This window comes from Macaca mulatta, chromosome 1, assembly GCF_049350105.2.
Source record: "Macaca mulatta isolate MMU2019108-1 chromosome 1, T2T-MMU8v2.0, whole genome shotgun sequence".
NCBI lineage: Eukaryota > Metazoa > Chordata > Mammalia > Primates > Cercopithecidae > Macaca > Macaca mulatta.
Genome location: NC_133406.1, coordinates 109,786,873 through 109,807,159, shown reverse-complemented (window position 1 = coordinate 109,807,159; position 20,287 = coordinate 109,786,873). Strand labels below are relative to the sequence as shown.

The following is a 20,287-nucleotide window of genomic DNA, read 5'->3' as shown; positions in this document are numbered from 1 at the left end:
AATCAGGCAATGTGTGGTCTTTTGTGTCTGGCTTTGACATGTACTCTTAAAGAATCTTCACAATAATCTTGAGATGGAAATTTCCACCTAACTTGGGTCTCTGGCTTCAGTTAAGTTTTACCTGGTAGCAGCCATTCATTCAAGAAAATGGAAAATCTCCAGAACTGTTAAGAACCTATTTCCTTTTTATTATTATTATTATACTTTAAGTTCTAGGGTACATGTGCATAACGTGCAGGTTTGTTACATATGTATACTTGTGCCATGTTGCTGTGCTGCACCCATCAACTCGTCAGCACCCATCAACTCGTCATTTACATCAGGTATAACTCCCAATGCAATCCCTCCCCCCTCCCCCCTCCCCATGATAGGCCCCGGTGTGTGATGTTCCCCTTCCTGAGTCCAAGTGATCTCATTGTTCAGTTCCCACCTATGAGTGAGAACATGCGGTGTTTGGTTTTGTGTTCTTGTGATAGTTTGCTAAGAATGATGGGTATAATAATAATTAAAAAAAAAAAAAAGAAATGAATAAAGGATTCAGAATTTAAAAAAAAAAAAAAAAAAGAACCTATTTCCTTACTATGTTGGTACCTGTACAATAGGAATAAAAAAGCATAAGGGTGGGTGAGCGAGGACAGACTTGGCAAATTCTCTGGCGTGACCACCCCAGCACAGTGTATGATGAACAACAAAACCGACTCTCAGCAAACATTACTTAAAAGTATTTTCTTATTTAACTTTAATTTCTGAGGTAAAATACTTTTTTCTTTCAACTTCCATAACAAAATACAGAGCTATCAGATACCCCTGGAAAAAAATATGTATATTATACATATATTTCTATAACATTACATCATATATATAATATATATGCAAAAATTTGAAGACTTTATAGAAAGCGGAACATCTAAAAGGCACTGCACAATGGAGTTAAGATTACTTACATTTTATGTACATATACACACTTTACTCTGCTTAAGCAGGTAACTAGTGAAGTCACCGTTCACATGTAAATGTCTCATTCACAAATCCCTGCATCACAATTCTATAACTCAAAGAATGCTTAAATACCTCAAAACAAATTAACTGGTAACTTTTTTCCCCCTAAGAAGAAACCAAGAATGGAACAGTTCTTGAAAGACTGAATCAAAGTTGTCTTCTAAACAAAGTAAAAATGTACGTTCCATTACTGTTTACCAAACAAAAAGCACAAACATTAATTATGGAATAAATAAAAAACAAGGGACAAACAGCCAACTGACTCTATCCACTTCGTGAGAAGTGATATACTTCAACTATTTTTTTAATGCTTCTGAAAGTTTCTTGGCCCACATAGGACTAGGGTGCAATCATTCCCTGTGTTAGTGAGTTGGGTTAAATGCAGCTTCAAAATTAGGGTGAAGGGACTTGGTGAAACGTTTATATTAAATATTTCACTCTTACCCATTCTTCAGGAAAAAAGGTGAGCTCAGCAAGGCTGGATGCCCTTAAGAGATACTTACTGTTTTCTTTTTCTATAGCTAAAAAAGCAAACTTTACACGAAGAAGCTCTTGATTAATGAAATTTCAATAGATTTATATTTGCAAAATTTTAAACATTTGGCACAGCAAAATGTGGAAAAAATGGGGGAGAAAAAAATATGTCTGGTTGTTTTCCCCCTTTTTCCACCTGCTGCTGGACAGTGATGAGATGCTCACAGAAGAGAAAGGCCTGGCTTTGCACCAGGCTGGCGACAGGTGCTACCAGGAGTGGGCTGAGGGGAGAAAAACTATCTCCCGCTCTTTTGTCCCAGGCAATGTCAATGACCTCCACATTCCCTGGTCCACTTCCTGAGCAACCCCAAGTTCGGCTCTGTATGAGGACCCTCCCCCACCAACCCCAACCCCAGTGTGCAGTGCAAATCAACCAACAATTTACTGGTGGAATGGCAATCAAAGGAAACAGTGAAACACCAAACAATTTCTTAAAGCCAAAAAATATTTTTCATGGAGTTGAACATTTTTCGAGTGTGTTGTTTTTCAAGTGTAAAAGCAGTGACGTTTTGTTCAAACAGAAGCAGCATCTAGGAATTAATTCTGGCACTTGGGTTCTAGGGGGTTACAGGTATGCATCATGGATTCTTCTCCCTCTTATTTAAAAAGGCCTCGTGTTTCTATTCCTGAGTTCATACCAACACCTGCTGGCTCTCCCCTCTAGTGGACAGTGGGTGGCCAGCCAGCCTCCCTGGTTAGATTGGGCAATGCCAAGCAGACATCCCTCATTCACCTGCTGGGCTTGCTTTCTGATTCAGAGGTAAGTCGACGTGCAGAGAAAAGGCAGCCTGAACGGGGAGCCCTGTGCAGCCTGAGTTGCTGGGGACCACCCTCTCAGTCCCGTTCCTGGGGAAAGGCAGGTCACTCCACGGAATTTGAATCAAACAAGGGGGAGGACACCTGCCAAACAGTAGTATGATGGACTCAAGTCATCCCAGGCCATCTACTGTCTCCCTCACCACGTTAACCTTTTCTGAGTCCCTCCCTCTCTTGTCTAAGCAATGTAGTCTAAAAAGGAAAAAACACCCCCCACCATTAAAAGACAACCCTCAAATGTTACTCAGTATATAAAGTTTGCTTAGGCTAAGGTGGAGTCAGGAATGTCTCTAATTGCAGACACCATCCCTGTGCCACCCTTCCTCTCATCAGATATGGAGTGATTTCTTCTCTCCCTGCTGCTACGCAGATCTGAGCCACAGTCAGGTACTGATGTACACAACATAGGCACATGTGCACACACATAGAAGGTTGGCTGCTGCTTCTTTCTCTCTGCCCCTAGTCCAGGCTCCTTTGCTTCACGTAAGATGAATACTTTCCCATTCCTCTGAAGTTGCTGGAAGGGAATTTCCCGGGAAGAAACAATTCCTCACTGCCTACAAACTGGAGTCTCATGTGGGATAGTCAATTGAACATGAGAATCAGAACGATCTGGGCAAATGGGTATGGCAAGAATGGGAACACCACAACAGGACAGACGCCAACTCTTTCATTCATGCCAGGCCGTTTGGCATCTGGTTGCCTTCTGTGTCTTCTTTCCACCTCTTTCTTCAGTCTCAACAAACATCCACTTGTACCCCCAGCTACCTTCCATGTTTCCAGGTATCATCGGCTCTTAACTCCCACAAGCCTGCCTTTTGGCTACCCATCCCAACAATATCAAGAGGAAATGACTAAATATCAGCTAGAAACTTAGCCATGTCTCAACATTCCTGGATTATGTGAAAAGCTGTCCATGCCCTTTACAGGTTTATGGTGACAGACCCGTATCATCTTAAAGTATGTTCATAGTTAAGGCTTGACTTAAGAAAATAAGAGAACCAGACATAATGGAAAGACCTCTTCAATAATGTTGTCACGCCTCTCAGTGAATCTGCTCACAGTCACGCTTTGGTTTGGCTCCCCAAACCCACAATAGAAAAGGAAAAATGAATACTTTTTTTCATTTGTTTTGTTTTTAAAGGCATTGGGTTACTTCCTCCTGCCCTCTTTTCTTCCCTGAACAAGAGTTTACAACTCCTCATGGCTTCTTAATAGGTGAAGTAGGTGAAAAGTCTGAGAAGCTCACAGCAGGGCTTGCTGTCTCAACTATGCAGCTGAGAGGCTGCCAGCTCCTGTGCCTTCCCAGTCCCACTATAACTGGCAGTACGTTTGTTCATGTTTCCTGAAAACATTTTCTTTAAAAAGGAAAAGAAAAAAAAGCCAAACACCACCAATCCAAAAAAAAAAAAAAAGGGAAGAAGAAAAAGAGTAACATCTGAACATTCCCCAAGCCCCACCCCAGTAAGTCTGAGATTATCTTATTCCTCCCCTGAAATAATATAAAGAAGCATTTCAGGCAAAATACTTAGTATTAATGGTGTCTTACTGCCCAACCTCCCAACCATGCCCCTTTCCCTTTTATGTATATCTCTTGGAGCAAAATAAATTCATTAATGGCTTTCCACATATAAATACAATAGAAAAGAAAGAAGTCTGGAACCTGAACTATCATGGGACCAAAAAGTATCTTGGCCTTTTGGGAGTTTCCTTGTCAGAAAGTGTAAGCCTCAACAGGAAATAGAGGCTCCTTCTCCTTTGAGTTCAATACCCTCCCTGTGTCCTACTCACCAGGAAAATAAGTGTGTTCATATCCCACCTAATTTACAACAGAAGATAACCCCATCCCATCCCCAAAACATAAAAATACAAGTCTATGCCCCCAGAATGATCAAACCAGTTTAACTCCCTCCCCCCTACCCTGAACTCTTGCTACATAAATACATGTATGTATTTGATTATAGTATAAACAGCTCCTAATCCACTTCCAGTTCTAAGCATCAGCTGCTGCTGTTGCCAAGCCCTGGGGTCCTGACCCATTCCAGAGGAACTTGCCACTCTTGCTCAGCTCCCGGGCTTCAGGGTCATCATTCCAGCGCCGCTTCAACCGAAGCTTGGGGGGCATCAGGGCATCTTCTTTCTTCTCAGGTGCACTGGGCTCTTTGCCAGGCCTGTCCTCACCATCTTCAGTCACCTCCAGAAGTTCTTCACTTGGGGTGCTAATGGGCACAGAGGGCCAGATGGGTGGTGCAGGACGGGCAAAGATGGTGCCTTTTTCTTCCTCAACGGTCCTGCTTGGCACAGTGCCCTCTTCTTGAGTGTGCTCCTCCTTCCCTCGTGCTGACTGCCTGAGGCTCTCAGGATCCTTTTCAGAGGCAGGTTCCACCTTGATTCTTGGGGGAATAGAAGCCATGGTGGGTGCGGTGACTGGTGCTGACTCCTCGCTGCTCTCAACCCTCTCCCGGTTCTTCCGCCCAACTGGTGGGGGCTGCAGCTTGATGGAGAACTGAGTTGACTCCTCAGGATGCATCTGGCACTGCAGTGGTGGAACCATGAGCCCCGGGTAACGGGGAAAAGTCCGAGGACTCAGATGGTAGTTGAACACAGAACAAGCTTGAGAATGAAGGTAGTGTTTCATTTCCTCAGGGTTGAAGGAGAAGCAGCTGCTGCTGGTGAAAGGACTCAGGCCTGGTGATGGGCTATAGGAGAAGATGGTGGGAGTCAGGGAGAGGGCTGGTGAAATGGGGACATTAAGGACACCTCCGCGGCCAGGGATTGGAGAGACAGCGAAGGGACTGTGGGGGTCAGGGTACATCCCTGGCCTAGCAAACAGAGGAAGCATTATGTCAGGCTTGCGTTTCTGATGGCCAATCCCTCCTCCGCCAATGGCATTCCTGGAGGACATGGGATCCACAGCCCGGCGCCAGTCAGCAGCTGAGCCATCCTCCAGCTCGGAAAGCTCAGCCTTTCTATCAGTACCATTACTGGACTCCTGGCCAGAAGCAGTTAGGGAGCTAGCAGAGAACCGTCCCGGCTGCACATCACTGGTTGGAGAATGGGTGTCCAGAGGTGGGAAATGGAACCGGGAAGAGGCTGTTGGCACTGGTGGCGCACTCTGAGGAACCACACCTGTGATGGTGGAAAATACAAAAGCCTCCATCAGAGGACTGCTCATTCATTATCATCACTTACGCTAACTAAGTGCAAAATATTTAGTAGTAATAGGAAACAATCATTCCAACTGGACTGAATCCCATAGTTCTCCAACTTCCTAGTAACTACTATTCAGCTGCTTCTACTAAATTTGTCATCCTTTTCTAGGCTCTTTACTGTCTTCACAGTACTCCTTACTGTCAAAAACATTGTAATTGCTTATCCATATTCTAAAACCTAAATTCCACATGGCAGGGACTTCCTATTGTTCACAACTGTACACGTCGCAGTTCGGGACTTAACAATTAAGAAGTACACAATAAATATTAAGTGGAAGGAATGAATGGGTACAACAGCCTTCTCTGCAACTCTAAATATTGTGTATATATTACCTGTTTCAACTTTTAGCTCTGCAAATAGTCTTTTCTTATTTCCGTAATTTTGGCCATATATATATATTCGTGTGTGTGTGTGACGAGGTAGAGGTTTACTGAAATATAAACATTCAAGAACATTTAAGATAGAAAATAATAACAACATATAGATACTCGCTACAAGAGGACTTCTGATGTTTACTCACTGCCTAGACTACTCACATGCTATCACATTTTTCCTTGTTGGAATAAAGATATATTTCAAGATGGGATGTGGGGATGGGACAGAGCTGCTCTGGCTGACTGTACCTTCAAAGAAGGCTCTGCTTGGGCCAAGGCCCCATTCCTGGATACACCGCTTGGCCACATATAAAAAGCAAGCAAACCATACAAAACTGGAAATGACATGCATGTAAAGTAATGCCTTAAAAACTCAAAGACCCTGTACCTGACATACACAGAACATATTTTAGTAAAAACAGCTTAATTTTTAAAAAGGCTAAACATTTGTTAAGGTAAGTTCTTATTGCCAAGTGTTTTATCATTCCTGATATACAAATCACTACTTCACAGAGATTCAAATATTTTTCAATCTCTCCGAATCCACATTCCTCTAACAAATTCTACTGAATGATCTCCATTTGCAACCTGCTTTTAAACATTAAAGAGGCTGGGAGAAAATCCAGGACCTACTATTCCTTCTTCCAAGTCTGCTTACTAAAATGTAAAGCTCTAAGTGATAACATACACTGTGCTATTTATGTCTAATTTTTTTTTTCTTCTCTTTTTTTTGAGACAGGATTTCGCTCTGTTGCCCAGGTTGGAGTGCACTGGCACCATCTTGGCTCAATGCAACCTCCACCTCCTGGGTTCAAGTGATTCTCGTGCCTCAGCCTCTGGAGCAGCTGGGATTACAGGGATGGGCCACCATGCCCAGCTAATTATTGTTGTTTTTAGTAAAGACCGGGTTTCACCATGTTGGCCAGGCTGATCTCAAACTCCTGGCCTCAAATGATCCACTCGCTTCAGCCTCCCAAAGTGCTGGGATTACAGCTGTGAGCCACTGTGCCCAGCCCATGTCAACTTTAGTGGCTCATGGTTCTCAACTTCCCTCAGTGGTCCTCCTGATGAGACATGAAAAAGGTATGCCATCTGAGGCCTCAGGAACCTGTGGGTTCCTGAGAAGTGTCAGCAGCTTCTAAAACAACATCAGCAGGGTTCTGAGGCAAAGATGAATAAGGAAGAAGGAAAAAGGGAGAAGAAAAAAATAGAAAAAAACCCCAAAATTTTAAGCAAAATATAGTGATCTAGAAATGGAAACAAAAAAGGCACACAGATATGGTATGGTTAGGAATTGCTTCCCATCAGCTGGTGCCTTCTCCTCTTGGTCTAGCATACTCTGGAGTCTGCTGGTATTTGTAAGACTGTAGCTTTCTAGGTACATGTGACTGAATAACACTATGACAGAGCCTCATTTCCCAAACTAATGTTCCACAGAAAACTGTTCTGCAGGCCTTTTTTTTTTTTTTTTTTTTTTAAAGCATCTGACTGAGAGGGCAGGATGTCTGGCTTCCTAGCAGGAACCTTCATAGTGTCAGTGATGAAAGAGAGAATTAAATACGGGTGATGTTGAGAAAGGCAAGAAGATTTGTGTTCAGAAGCGTGCCCAATGTGACACTGTGGAAAAGAGAGGCAAGCACGAGACTGGGCCTAATCTCCGTGTCTCTTTGGGTGGAAGACAGGCCAGGCCACTGGATTCTCTTACACAGATGCCAATAAGAACACTGATGGAGTATTTGGAGAATGCCAAAAAGTACATCCCTGCAACAGAAATGATCTTTGCCAACATTAAGAAGAGGCAGAAAAGGGTAGACTTGATAGCTTATCTCAAAAAAGCTACTAATGGGTAATAACGGGACACTGCCGTTATTTATTACAAAACAGAAGCCTCATGACTTTTTTATGTGTACCATAATTTAACAGATCTCAAAAACCAGAATCCACATCATGAATGACTGACAGAATTATTTTTGTTGGGCAGTCTTGATTTAATTAAGACTGATTTGAGGTTAGATGAGTATGTTTGGCTTTTGGAATTTTAATAGTAATTCCGATTTAGTAAATGCTCTCTATCACTGTTTACCCCTTCTAAATATATGACTGGACTTCATTAGCAATGTTCAACTTTTCACAAAGATGATGAATGCCATCTTAGAACCTATTGGAGAATGGGTTTTATATTTAGATTTACATAACTGGTTATGTGAATGTATTTAAATACTGGGGAAATTCCTTCACTGTCTCGGAACCAAGCAAGATTCACCAGTGTTTTATGTTCATTTGCCTCTTAAAGGCAAGGGATGAATATAAGGTAGCAATGTCTACTTTATATTTTTGGCTTTAACAATAGCCAATCTAATTAGAATTCTCTGTATCTAAAATGATTCCTTTTACTTATTGAAAGGCATTTTAGTGGGTTTATGTGTAATATCAAATAAAGATTTAACATTTCTCACATTTTATAGGTATTCTATAGGATCAGATGCTTATTAATTCTTTACTATCTAATTCAGACTAAGTTATAATTTGGGATTGTCTTTAAGCAGCCATTCAGAAACATAATACTGTAGAACTGCTATGTATTTGTGATTGGAAATGGTGCTTTTGCCAACTTAAAAGGAATTAAGTAGAGGAAATATACACAAATTTAAAAATTATGCATGATTATAAAACTTAAGATAATTAAAAACAAAATCACAGATTGAAAAAAAAAAAAAAAGCCACTGATTTCATCTTAAAATTAGGAAGAACAGAGGGATGACCTTGCAAATGATTTGAGTACAGCCAAGAGGGTCCCAGGCCAAATGTGTGCTTCTATTAGCCAATTATGGTGGCTACAATTCTACCCTTTTTGATTCTTTTGGATCTTGACTTTTAATTAAGAGTACATCTACTCAAAAGCAAAAAGCCACTTCTATGTACTCAGAAGAATGAAGTCTGTCCTGCCCCGATCCTGACAGTAACTTCTGTATCTTTCCAATGTGCAGGGAAAGGTCCTGTCTCCTAAGCAATTTAGAAATGCTTGATTCAATCTAGTTTTTTTTTCGTTGTTTTGTTTTTTTGAGACAGAATCTTGCTCTGTCACCCAGGCTGGAGTGCAGTGGGGCAATCTTGGCTCACTGCAACCTCCAACTCCCAGGTTCAAGCAATTCTTCTGCCTCAGCCTCCCAAGTAGGTGGGACTACAGGTGCGCGCCACCGTGACTGGCCGGTTTTTGTATTTTTAGTAGAGATGGGGTTTCACCATATTGGTCAGGCTGGTCTCGAACACCTGACCTCATGATCCGCCCACCTCCGCTTCCAAAGTGCAGGGATTACAGGCGTGAGCCACCGTGCCTGGCCCAAAATCTAGTTTTTTATTAAAATAATAATAACAATAATAAACTGGAGGAATCTCAGTCTTTACCTATGTTAAGGTATACTGCAAAGGAGACATAATAAGCAGTATTTTCCTAATGCATTTAGGTGGCGTAATGGGAGGTGAGACTAGAAGCAATACTGGGAAGGTAGCATTCTAGAACCCTTACCTCTGATTAACTGGAGTAGCCCTACTTTTATATGTTAATATATCAAACCTAAGGTTTTGCTTAGAAAGAAAGTTTGCTGCTAAAAAAGAAAGTTTGAATACCATTGCTTTATAAGACCACCTCCATGAAGTCACCATGAAATTCAAGTACTGCGGTTGAAAAAAACTGGCTCTGAATCTCAGTTCTGGTACCTTCTACCTTGTAGCTTAGTACAAGTAGCACACTGGAATCTTTGACCCCCTCTGGCAAAATGGAATTCATAAGGTCTTCGCCTAGGTTCAAATCTTGGTCCTACCACTTACTAGTTATGTGCCTCTGGACAGCTTACCTCTCTGTGTCTCAGTTTCCTTACCTGTAAAATAGGTCAGAACAGGGCCTACTGTTATGAGGATTAAGAGTTAATATTTGTAAAGCTCTTAGAATAGTACCAAGCATAGCAAATTGCATGTCATTGTTAAAATAATTTTTTTATTAGATAATCATGGTACAAAAATTAAACCATAAAAAGACAACTATCATTCAAATATGGACTATGTATTAGATAACAGCATTATATCAATGTTAAACATCCTGGGTGTGGTAATGTTATTGTGGTTACGGAGGAGAATGTCCTTGTTCCTGGGAAATACAAGCTGAAGTACACAGGGACGAAATGTCATGATGTCTGCAACTTAATCTCAAAAGATTTAAAAAGTATATATAAATAGAAAGAGATAAAGCAAATGTGGCTACAATATTAACCATTAGTGAAACTAGACAAAGGATATATGGGTGTTTACTGTCCTTTTTCCAATATTCCTAAAGATTTGGAGTTTTCCAAAATAAAAAAAAAAAAAACTGGGGTTGGTGGGAGTAGAGAGGCATAGACTGAGAGGTATCAAGTCCATCCCTAACTGGTCTGTCCTGCCCCGATCCTGACAGTATCTTCTGTATCTTTCCAATGTTTCTTATGCAAATATAAGAAAATATTTTAATAATGTATTATATAGGATGCTTTTCATGATAAAATACACAGACCAGAATACCCCAACTGTTATCAACCCACCTCGTAGACATGATCTCACTGGCCTCCAGGATCTAAATCCACACAGCTCTATTTAGAGTACTTATCACATTTCACATTGCATTAAACCCGGCATATCTTATCTCTCCTGCTAAATTCTAAGTTCCTTGAGGTAAAGAACTCCCATTATCTGTTGAACAAATGAATCACAATCTAGAGGAGGAATATATGATCTATTAAATAAGAGCTAGATTTCCATAGCTCAATCTCTCAGGAATTGTTTCCTGAGAAACTGTTCAATAGATAACTATTCAACCTACCCTGATCAGTCTTTAACTTTGCTGTTGTTTTCCTAATTTTATCGTTTGTAAAATGTGGATATCAAGACATTCACCTTACTGGGCTGAAGAGTTTAATGAGATAATTCACAAAACTACTAAGCAAAAGTACCTCCATAAAGTAGATGTTCAATAAATGTTATATTCCTTTGTTATCATAAAGTTAACCTTAAACAACATTTGGCCTTTCTGGTCAAAAAGTTCTTTATAAACTAATGACACTAGTTCTTTGGAGTTGTCTATATCTAGGATGTGAGCAACAAGGTAGTAGAGATAAATGTACTAAACGAAATGGACACAGTTTTGCTTTCCTTGTGGCTTTTTTGAGACTGAGTCTCGCTGTTGCCCAGGCTGGAGTATAGTGGCATGACCTCAGCCCACTGCAACCTCTACCTCCCGGGTTCAAGTGATTCTCCTGCCTTGGCCTCCTGAGTGGCTGGGACTATAGGTGACTGCCACCTGTATTTTTTGTATTTTTAGTAGAGATGGGGGTTTCACCACATTGGCCCGGCTAGTCTTGAACTCCTGACCTCAAGTGATCCACTGGCCTTGGCCTCCCAGAGTGTTGGGACTATAGGAGTGAGCCACCTGGCCCGGCCCCTTGTGGCTTTTTGATTAGGATCTTGAGCTGGGGTTAAAGATCAAAGTTGGTTCAATTGCCTTCAGGCAGAACAGGTGTGCTGGGCCACTACTGTTAAGTTTCTAGATCGGATTCTTCCCAGAGTGAGGATCCAGGTTTCCTTACCCTGGAAAACCACATTACTTCCCAGGGCTGATGAATGCCCCATTCCAGGTTATCCAAGTGGCTGAAGTTCTGGATTTTCAATAGATAAAAAGGGTAAAAGACAGAAGAACAAGATGAATGAAACACTTTTTTGGGAGCGGGGTGAAGGGGTATAAAAACCAACAAATTCTTTAAAATTGTTGGTATATACATCTAGATTCCCAATTCCTCTAGACATACAAGGAAGGGGCAAGAGTGAGAAATAGAGGAAGCAAAATTTGAGTGGCTAGAACAGGTCTGATTTCCTAACGCCTCTCCCTCAGGCACAAGGAAAGAAAACAGGTTGTAATTAGAGAGATGCATTCCAATACCCCCCCCTTTTTCTTTTTTTTTTAAATGCATGCCCCAGGGACAGGAGGGAGTGGTTACAGAAGGAGAGATGAAACTGTAATGATAGCAGAGTCAAGCTAAAACTGCCCTAACTTGTTGTGTAGTAATTACATATCTGCAATGGATCTCAACATTATGTTCTCTCAGCCACACCCCCACTAATTTTTCAGGTTTCTTCCAGCTTTTCTGAGAAGTTGTATTACTGCATGATCAGCATTCTTTGCCTTAGCATACAAGGCCACAATGACAGAGTACTTACTGACGGACTGGTCAGAAAACAATTAAATACAATCTACAGTAGTCCTTTCTTATCTGAGGTTTTGCTTTCCACTGTTTTAGTTACCCACAGAGGTCTGAAAACAGGTCTGTACAGTACACAAAGATATTTTGAGAAAGACCACATTCACATAATTTTATTACAGCATATTGTTATAATTTTTCTATTTTATTATTGTCATTAATCTCTTACTGTGCCTAATTTATAAATTCAACTTTATCACAGATACATACGAGCGGGGTTAAGGGAAGAAAAATCATATATAAGAATGGAGTTTGGTACTATCTGTGGTTTGAGAATCTACTAGGGGTCTTAGAACATATACTGCTCAGATAAAGGGGAACTACTGTATTTTCTTGGGCAGGAGTATGATTTGCATACGGAAAAAAATCACAAACAAAAAACCACACAACAACAAAGTCTTTTGAGAGACTGCTTTCAACATCAAGAGAGAATGTGGGGAGCTGTGATGGAAAGCTATAACCAGGAAAGTCAGGAGGGGAAGCCCTAGTGCACTTAACAGGAGAGAAGGTCAAGTAACCCCAGAATCTTGTTCTCTGAGGATTTGCTGGTGCAGATCAAAGACACTGCTTTTCACTGCAAACATGTGAACCTCCCCCTTCTCTGATCAAGGATGCTGTGGTTTTGATGATATTCACTTGATAAGGGAGAGCTTGCTAGTTTCACAGAAAATCGGAAGTGTTTGTAGAAACAGGTTCCCATCTATGAAAGAACCATTGGGCTGGGTGTTAAAACTGAGTCCTGAACTTAAAGATCATCACAAACCTATGAAACATCATTCCCAAACAAGACAGTGTAATAGTATCTAGGAGATTACAAACAATATGCAGAAAAGGGAACCAACTAAATAAACCAAAGAAATCTATCTTGATACTGCACAGCCTATAACTCTCTTTATGAGTGAGACGACTTGAGCGAGAACACTGAGGTAATCCAAAGGATCACATTATTTTAGTGTTTCTAAAATCTTCCTAAACATGCTATGTCTTAGATTTGGAGTTTTAAAAATTCTTTTCAATTCGAAATTCATTCCCTACCAAGAGAGTTTGTATCTTACCACTTGACCGAATGTTGATGAACGGGTAGTTGGGCATCACCAGTTTGTTGAAATTAAATTTATAGGTAAATCTTTTCCCTTTTGTTTTATGAAGGATCCTCTTGTTGTAATAGTATCTGTAAAAACAGGAATGCATGTCAATTTGTCTTGTAGCTACTGACAGCTTTCAATACATTTAGGTAGCCACTGAGACCAACAATTCTTGCTCTAAGTATTACAAAAATCACTACCAATCTTTTGCAGCCTGGCCCTCCAGGTAGATCTAGGAGACCTAAGAGCTCAATTTTCAACTCAGCTCCAGTTTTTGCCGAGAGGTTTACAAAGACAACTTCACTTTAAGATTGTGAACACCTATCCTAGCCCCAAACATTTTCTTCTCCATCTCTCTACAATTTCAATTTTATAGTCCACTTCCTTCCGGTTGCACTGCATGTCACTAACTGCTTAGTTTCTCTTTTTGGTCTTGTCCAGGTGGGGGCAGACAAGTCACTAAGCGGACCTGATGTGGTTAGTCTGGAGGCCTAAGCTCAAAAGATAGACAAAGGAATGTAGAACTGTTTTATGGTGGCAGGTCAAACAATGGCATGCCCTGATCTGGAAAACAGCAGCTAGTGTGGCCTGCTTCACCTTCAAAGACTCAAAGGGATGTGAAAGAATACAGCAAAGCCACTGCACAGATTTTACATTTCAGGTCAGGAGAACTTCAATTATCTGGAACCTTTAGTCTTACATCTATGCAGTAGCAGAGGTCATAAACTGCCTTCTAGCCCCTTGAGGGCTAACGGGCTATGAAATTTAAGACTGACAAGGGGAAAAAAGAACCAGAGAAAACTTAGAGTGATCAATCTTTAGACATGTTGCAGCAGGCTATGGACAACTTGAGCTCACAGACATAGTTCCTGAATAGATAGGTCAGTATCATTGAATCTTCCTCCTGTAACTTGCTTCATCCTTTTCTAAGTTTCTTCCATGGGAGCCCAAAGAAAGAAATTCTGACAGATTCTAATAGAGAAGTCTAAACTAATCCTTTGGATTACAAATGAGCTCCAATCCATGTTTCACCATATACTCTCGCCCACTACAGAGCAGAATCGGCTGTCTGTCAGGATCCAGTGCCAGCCACATTGGAATTCCCTCCTACATATAACCAAAGATACGCCTTTTCTCCTCCTGTGCCTATGCTACTCACATTCAACAGCTCTTCTACTCCCACTTTAAAGTGACACATTATTCACTAAGATAGTGTAGTCTTTTATTACCTGATACCCTTTTATCTAGCATTCACTAAACAGCTTAGCCTCCTTCCAATCTGTTAACACAGATTTGAGAATCCTTTCCCTTACCTGAGGGCCCGGCTCAGCTTGTCATAATTCATCTGTGGTTTGCATTTCCTGCGGCCCCAGAGGCGGGCCACCTCATCTGGATCCTTGATGACAAATTCCCCGTACTCTCCCTGCTGCCAGGCGATGACATGGCGGAACTCTTCCTTCTGCAGCAGCTCCAGGATGAAGTGCCACAGCTGGATCTGCCGGGAGCCTGGGGACGACTCTGTTTTGTAGGCCCAATCAGGAAACTGATACCCTTTCATGTGAGAAGGTCAAGATTAAGCTAGTTAAGAGCTAGGTACATACATACCAGCAACCCCAACTGCACATTCCACTGCTCTGAACCTAGAGTGCTTTGCAAACATGCTGTAAGTACTCTCAGTCAGCTGGGCCTAACCACAATGGGGAGAGGAAAGCACAGAGAAGTCACCTATCCTTGTGGCAATCATTAAATCTGGTAAGAGTTGGGCAGCAGCAACCAGATGTCCTAATCTTACCATTTCATACATTACTAAATCTCACACCTACTTTCTATGAGGACATGAAAGTGCTAAAGGGAACAAACAGGAAAGATAAACTAATGTTTCAGGAAAATACAGCTGAAAATTCCTTTTCCCTAAGGTTGGAAGTGTGTCTCTAATAGCAAAGAGACTCTAAAGCTTGGGATATGGGTGTGGTGACCAGACATGTTAAATATACATCCATAGGAAACAAGCCTACAACCATCCTGCCAGTATCCACCTAGCCAAGAGGCTGTCAGTCATGGTCTGACATTTGTGAACATAGCTCAAGTTGAGAGAACAGGAACCACTGAGGGACCTTCCAGGTACCTCAGAGATGATTAACTTCTGCTCACCTCCACCTCCTTCTGGCTTTTCCACGATGCTACAGCCGGCTTTCATTTTCACCCTCCTGCTGAGAGACACAAGCCACACAATTACTCTAAGATGCTATTTTATTTAGTATCCTGTCAAAGTTTTCTGGCAGTCTTTCCCCAAACTTCCTTTCCACTGTTCTTCTTTCCTTATGCAACTCTCTTTCTTTCAAACATGTCACCTCCAAACTGCTACTCCCCAAATTATCAAATGATGGGCCTCAGGTCATCAGCTTCAAAAGCCGTAATTATCTCTCACCTGACTTTAAACCACAAAGTGTAAACACTGTCTTTAATATTTGCTTTCCTCCTCCTGACCAACCCTTCAAATGTACAAAAATAAAAATAAAAAAGGCGGGTACAGTGAAATGGGTCCAAAAACGCAGCCAAAACAAGTCAAACAGTTTGTCTTCTATTACTAGACAAGCCCACATGCCAAGATACACAAGCCTGAGTTCACCCAGATGTACCAGTTTAAAGGGTGAAAAAAACCCAAATCCATCTGATTCCCACTCAAGAATGAACATCTGATTTTGATTTATTTTGCTGAATTATGTGAGATGGGAGAAGGAAGATTCTTCCCAGCCAGAAACTGCTCCCTCCTCCTTGAAAAATACCCTGGGATACAGGAAGTAAACATATCATATGTACAGTTACTCCATACAAAAAACACACACAAACTCCCAAAAAGTCTTTGAGAAAAATTATACATTTTCTCCATTTAACAGGAAGGGGTGAAAAGCAGGCATTTCTGAAGCCCTTCTGGCCAGTGAGTGGAGGGAGTCTTGCTGCGATTTGAATTCATTCCATCCAGATTTACAGTTCCTCAATAAATTTCCTGTTCCTCCCAGCAAGCAGCTTGTGTCAATCACTTAGCAAAAAGGAGGGAGGGGTGAAACTGCCAGAGGGACATGGAGGCAGGAGAGGGCAGATCTACCCTCGCTGTTCCCCACGGTGGATGACAGGCCCTTAGCATCCACATTAGCAGGAATCTGGAGAGAATGCAGGTGCCTAAGTGGCCCCCGGGTAGGGACAAATTCCTTATCTTGGAAATCTCACCTAACCTAGGATTCCTCTAGATCTTTTGAATATTTTTTCTCACCAAACACAGCAAGGAGACCAGCAAGTGTCAGTCTACAAAACTACTAGCGGCCGAGGACAAGATAAACACCCCAAAGGAAGGAGAAGACAGACAGACAAGGAAAACACACACACACACACACACACACACACACACACACACACACACACACACACGAGATATACAATAACAAGGCACCAGGGCTGAGGCAAGAGCTTCCTCTTCCATCTTAGTGACAATGAGGGAGGAAAAACACGAATTTCCCCACTGCTCCAGGAAGCTGCCCTGGACTCTTAACTCCTAGGATGCGCTGTCGGATCGTGAGGCCTTTTACCCTGTCAAAGAACTCCCTCCAACCATCACGACTCTGGGGTTCAAATCCCGTTGCAACGATGACCTGACAAGGAAGCCCTCTCTTGACACTCCAGCTCTCCAATTTTCCCCATAAAAGTCCCTTTCCCAGGAGCCCTGAGGCGCCTCTGCACGCCTTTCGCATATTCACTGCAAGGACACTTCATCCAAGCAGGGCCACTCCTCTCAACTCTGCAAACCACAGGACCCCTGCCCTTCCTCTGATCGCGACCACTCCCCGAAGAGTGAGGCATGCACAGTCTGGCGCTGCGGATTTCCCGCAGCAGCTCCGGGTCCTGGCTTCCACAGCCCCCAGAACCTCCTTGCCGTTCACCTCCCGGGCTGGACCTCCCTTAACCGTGGCCTCAGGGCTGCGCGGGGCCACCGCATGAACGCTGACCTGGGTCCCTGTCGCCCCTCAGACAGACACGGGCTCCCACCCTCCCCCGCCCCCCGTACTGGGTGAGGCCCAGCTGGGTGGGTACGCGGCCCGGCGGCCGGCCCCGATCCCAGGGACGCCATCCCCGCCGGGATCCCGGATCCGACCCAGACGGCCCGGCGGCCGAGGCGAGGCCGGGACTCACCTCTTCCCGGCACGGTCCGTCTTCAGTCCGGTCTCCTCCGCGGCGTCTCCGGCTCCTCCTCATCCACCCCAGCAGGAAGTGACCTCCTCGGCTGCTTTCGTCACTTCCATCCTCAGCAGAAAGGGCGGGGGAGGAGGAGGAGGCACCCTCCCGCCGGTTCCCAGCCTCACCTCGCCGCACCCAGCCGCGTCTCCCTTTCCTTTCTCCTTTCAGCAGACGCCGACTTCCGCCCGCACTCCGCCCCCTGCGCGCTCCTCCCGACACGCATCCCGCGCATCCGCCCCGGCGCGGCCCGTGCGTCACGCTGCGGGGGCACGTTACGCACGCTCGTGGCGGGCGGCCGGCCCGGCTCGCTGCTGGGCCAGGGTCCTGCAGACGCTGAGGGGTGACGCGGCACGAGAGGGCGCTGGTCTGGTACATGCTTCCCCCGCGAGTTCCGCGCGGTGAGGCAGAACGGAATTTGCGGGGCGAGGCGCTGCCCCTGGGTCTCACTTCCCGAGGGGAGGGGACCTTGCAGACCCCACAGGAAGGCCCAGGCGCCGGGAAACAGTCTCTCCCACACAACAGAAAGGCGGCCAGTCTTTCTCCAGAAAAGGGCCCTGCGACCTCCCAGAGAGGGGATCCCTCACAATGGGAAGACAGGACCCGCAGACTTCAGACGCAGTTCCCTACTCTTTAAGAAAGGGCCCTTTCATATACGTATGAAAGAAACCGCAAAGCTTTCTCTGAAGCACGTCGCTTTGGCATTTCCTCCCCGGGAAGACTGGGGAGCATGACCGCTTCCCCGCTAGTTCCCACCCTACTGCATTTAGTCTTAATTCGTCCCAGTCTAAGCAGCTTGCAAGTCCTCTCCCTAAGTCATTAAAACTCGTGTCCCTTTTTTCTTTTACCTTTTGTTCCTGCTCGGGCAATTACAAATATCTGTCCAAAGCATGTTTTTTTTTTTCTTTCTTTCAAGGCTAATTAAGGATAAAGAATCTCAAGCAGTTCAGCTTTATCTCCAGTCCCACCCCCGTAAATCTGAGTGGTGTCCAGGCATAGTTTCACTCCAGAGGCAGAAGAAAGGGAGGAGTGAGGATCAGTAAAGGTTAAAGAATTTAGAATACGAGCGTGGGGGAGGTGAAGAAGAGAGATGGGATTGAAGGAGAATTGAAGATCAATTTTGATCAAATGGATCAAAACTTTGTTTTGTACCTCTGCTCTAGTAAGACCTTTGCACCATGTCTGCCACATGGGACTTGGAAATATTAGTTGTTACAAAAATTGCTTCCAATTTTGAATGTGCTACTAGTCATTGTCTAACTTTTGATAAATTAACTAGTAAATTGGCTCCCTCTGGCCTAAAATTACCTTACCTGATTTTTGAAAAAGATAGCATTGTTATATCTTTTCTAGTTGAAATTCCTGCGCTGTAGGTGAACAAAATAAGGAGTGGAACTTAAACACCATAGAGAGGGTTACCAATATCTGCAACTAGTCCATTAGCTCTTTGTAGGAACTGCCTATATATTCTTTGCATCTTCTGCATAGTACCTAGAACAGCAACTTACATGTAGATATCAGATGTTTGCTAGAACATTCCTTTAAAATAATGGAGTTTAGCTAAATGGAAATTAAGTCCTTGTGCCTTCATCTACTAGCTTTGTGACCTTAGTTAAGTGACTTCTCTGTGTCAGTTCCTCATCTATGTGAACATAATACCTATAGTATCTACTCGTGATTGTTATTAGATGTGTTAATACATGTAGAGTGGTTAGAACAGAGAATGGTATATTTTAAATATGGCAGATGAAAAATGGCAAAGATAATAATCATAAGAATCATTCTTATGAGAATTCTCAATTTCCCATACCACCCATGCAAATCTTAGTAATTGTTACAACTCAGAAACCAGGGTGATCGGGAATGAGTAGTTTCTTCTGAAAGTCTGAAATTGCTCATCTTTGGCTCATAGCTCAAGTGGTTATGGTTAGAGCCAGCACGGTTGACTCCAAGAATCCTGTGCTCTACAAAGGGCCGGGAGTCGGAGTATAGGGACTCTTTCTGCATATTTTTACTCAGGCCAGACTCCTAGGGTTCTCTGCTGCTGCCTCTCTAATTAACGTCACAAAAGATGTCTTGAGTAAATACAATTAACAGAGATAAACAAGTCTCTACCTGGCTGGAGTCTAAATTGATATATTGAGAAATGTTTATATTCCAGCAGAACTCAACAGTTTTTACGTTAAGAATCTAATCACTGGCCTGAAACTCAAAGAGGTGAATTTGGGTTTGATGAAGGAAACTGGAAATTCCTTAATAATTAGTGGGTATCAATAAATGAGTTGTGGCTGGGATCCTCTCCTGTGGTGGTAGGATCTGGGGACATTTGGATGGCTAGGGACTTCCGGCCCAGCATACCGAAGGCCCCTATCCACTGTTTCCTTCACCATGGCACTGCTGCCTTCTCCATCTGCTGCAAACAGGTTTTCAAAACGTGGAGACTTTTCATGTTCCTGAAATAGGGAGAGCATGAGCTTTCTGAAAAGCGTGGGGGTGGAAACACTTAAGACACTTAGCATGAAAGTCAAGACAGGTTGTAATCGCTCTTGAATTTCCACTTGCTCAAAGCTGTCTTTGTCCACTGACATTACCTTCCTACCCTCTTCCCACCCATCTTTACAATTGTTCCATATGTCTAGGATAAGTTTCTGTTCTAAATCTCATGCTCTCAATTCCACTGTCACCACAACACAGCCATTTCATTGCTTCTTAAAAAAAGAGAAAGGAAATAATTTTTTAAAGTATTTTTCTTCGGAAA

At 43.0% G+C, this 20,287-nt stretch overlaps 1 protein-coding gene across 4 annotated transcripts; it reads right to left on the bottom strand.

Annotated features, from left to right (window-relative positions):
* Positions 1–722: 722 nt before the first annotated feature.
* Positions 723–17,567, bottom strand: ETV3 (ETS variant transcription factor 3). 4 transcript variants are annotated; one of them, XM_015112523.3, is made up of 5 exons: positions 17,488–17,567; positions 15,454–15,512; positions 14,616–14,853; positions 13,273–13,388; positions 723–5,478 (listed from the first exon to the last, which is right to left on the bottom strand). In XM_015112523.3, the coding sequence occupies exons 2-5, from the start codon at positions 15,497–15,499 to the stop codon at positions 4,343–4,345; spliced, it is 1,536 nt and encodes a 511-aa protein (XP_014968009.1). In that variant the 5' UTR covers positions 15,500–15,512; positions 17,488–17,567; the 3' UTR covers positions 723–4,342. The 4 variants fall into 4 exon arrangements, with proteins under 4 accessions (XP_014968009.1, XP_077797897.1, XP_014968015.1 ...); XM_077941771.1 differs by having other exon boundaries at positions 13,276–13,388; XM_015112529.3 differs by having other exon boundaries at positions 15,454–15,509.
* Between the last annotated feature and the right edge of the window lie 2,720 nt (positions 17,568–20,287).

Coding starts and splice junctions, on each gene's coding strand:
- ETV3 (XM_015112523.3), bottom strand. CDS start 15,499: ATGAAAGCCGGCTGTAGCATCGTGGAAAAGCCAGAAGGAGGTGGAG. Junction 13,389..14,615: donor AAGCTGAGCCGGGCCCTCAG/GTAAGGGAAAGG, acceptor CTGTTTTTACAG/ATACTATTACAACAAGAGGA. Junction 5,479..13,272: donor CATCAACATTCGGTCAAGTG/GTAAGATACAAA, acceptor CCACCATCACAG/GTGTGGTTCCTCAGAGTGCG.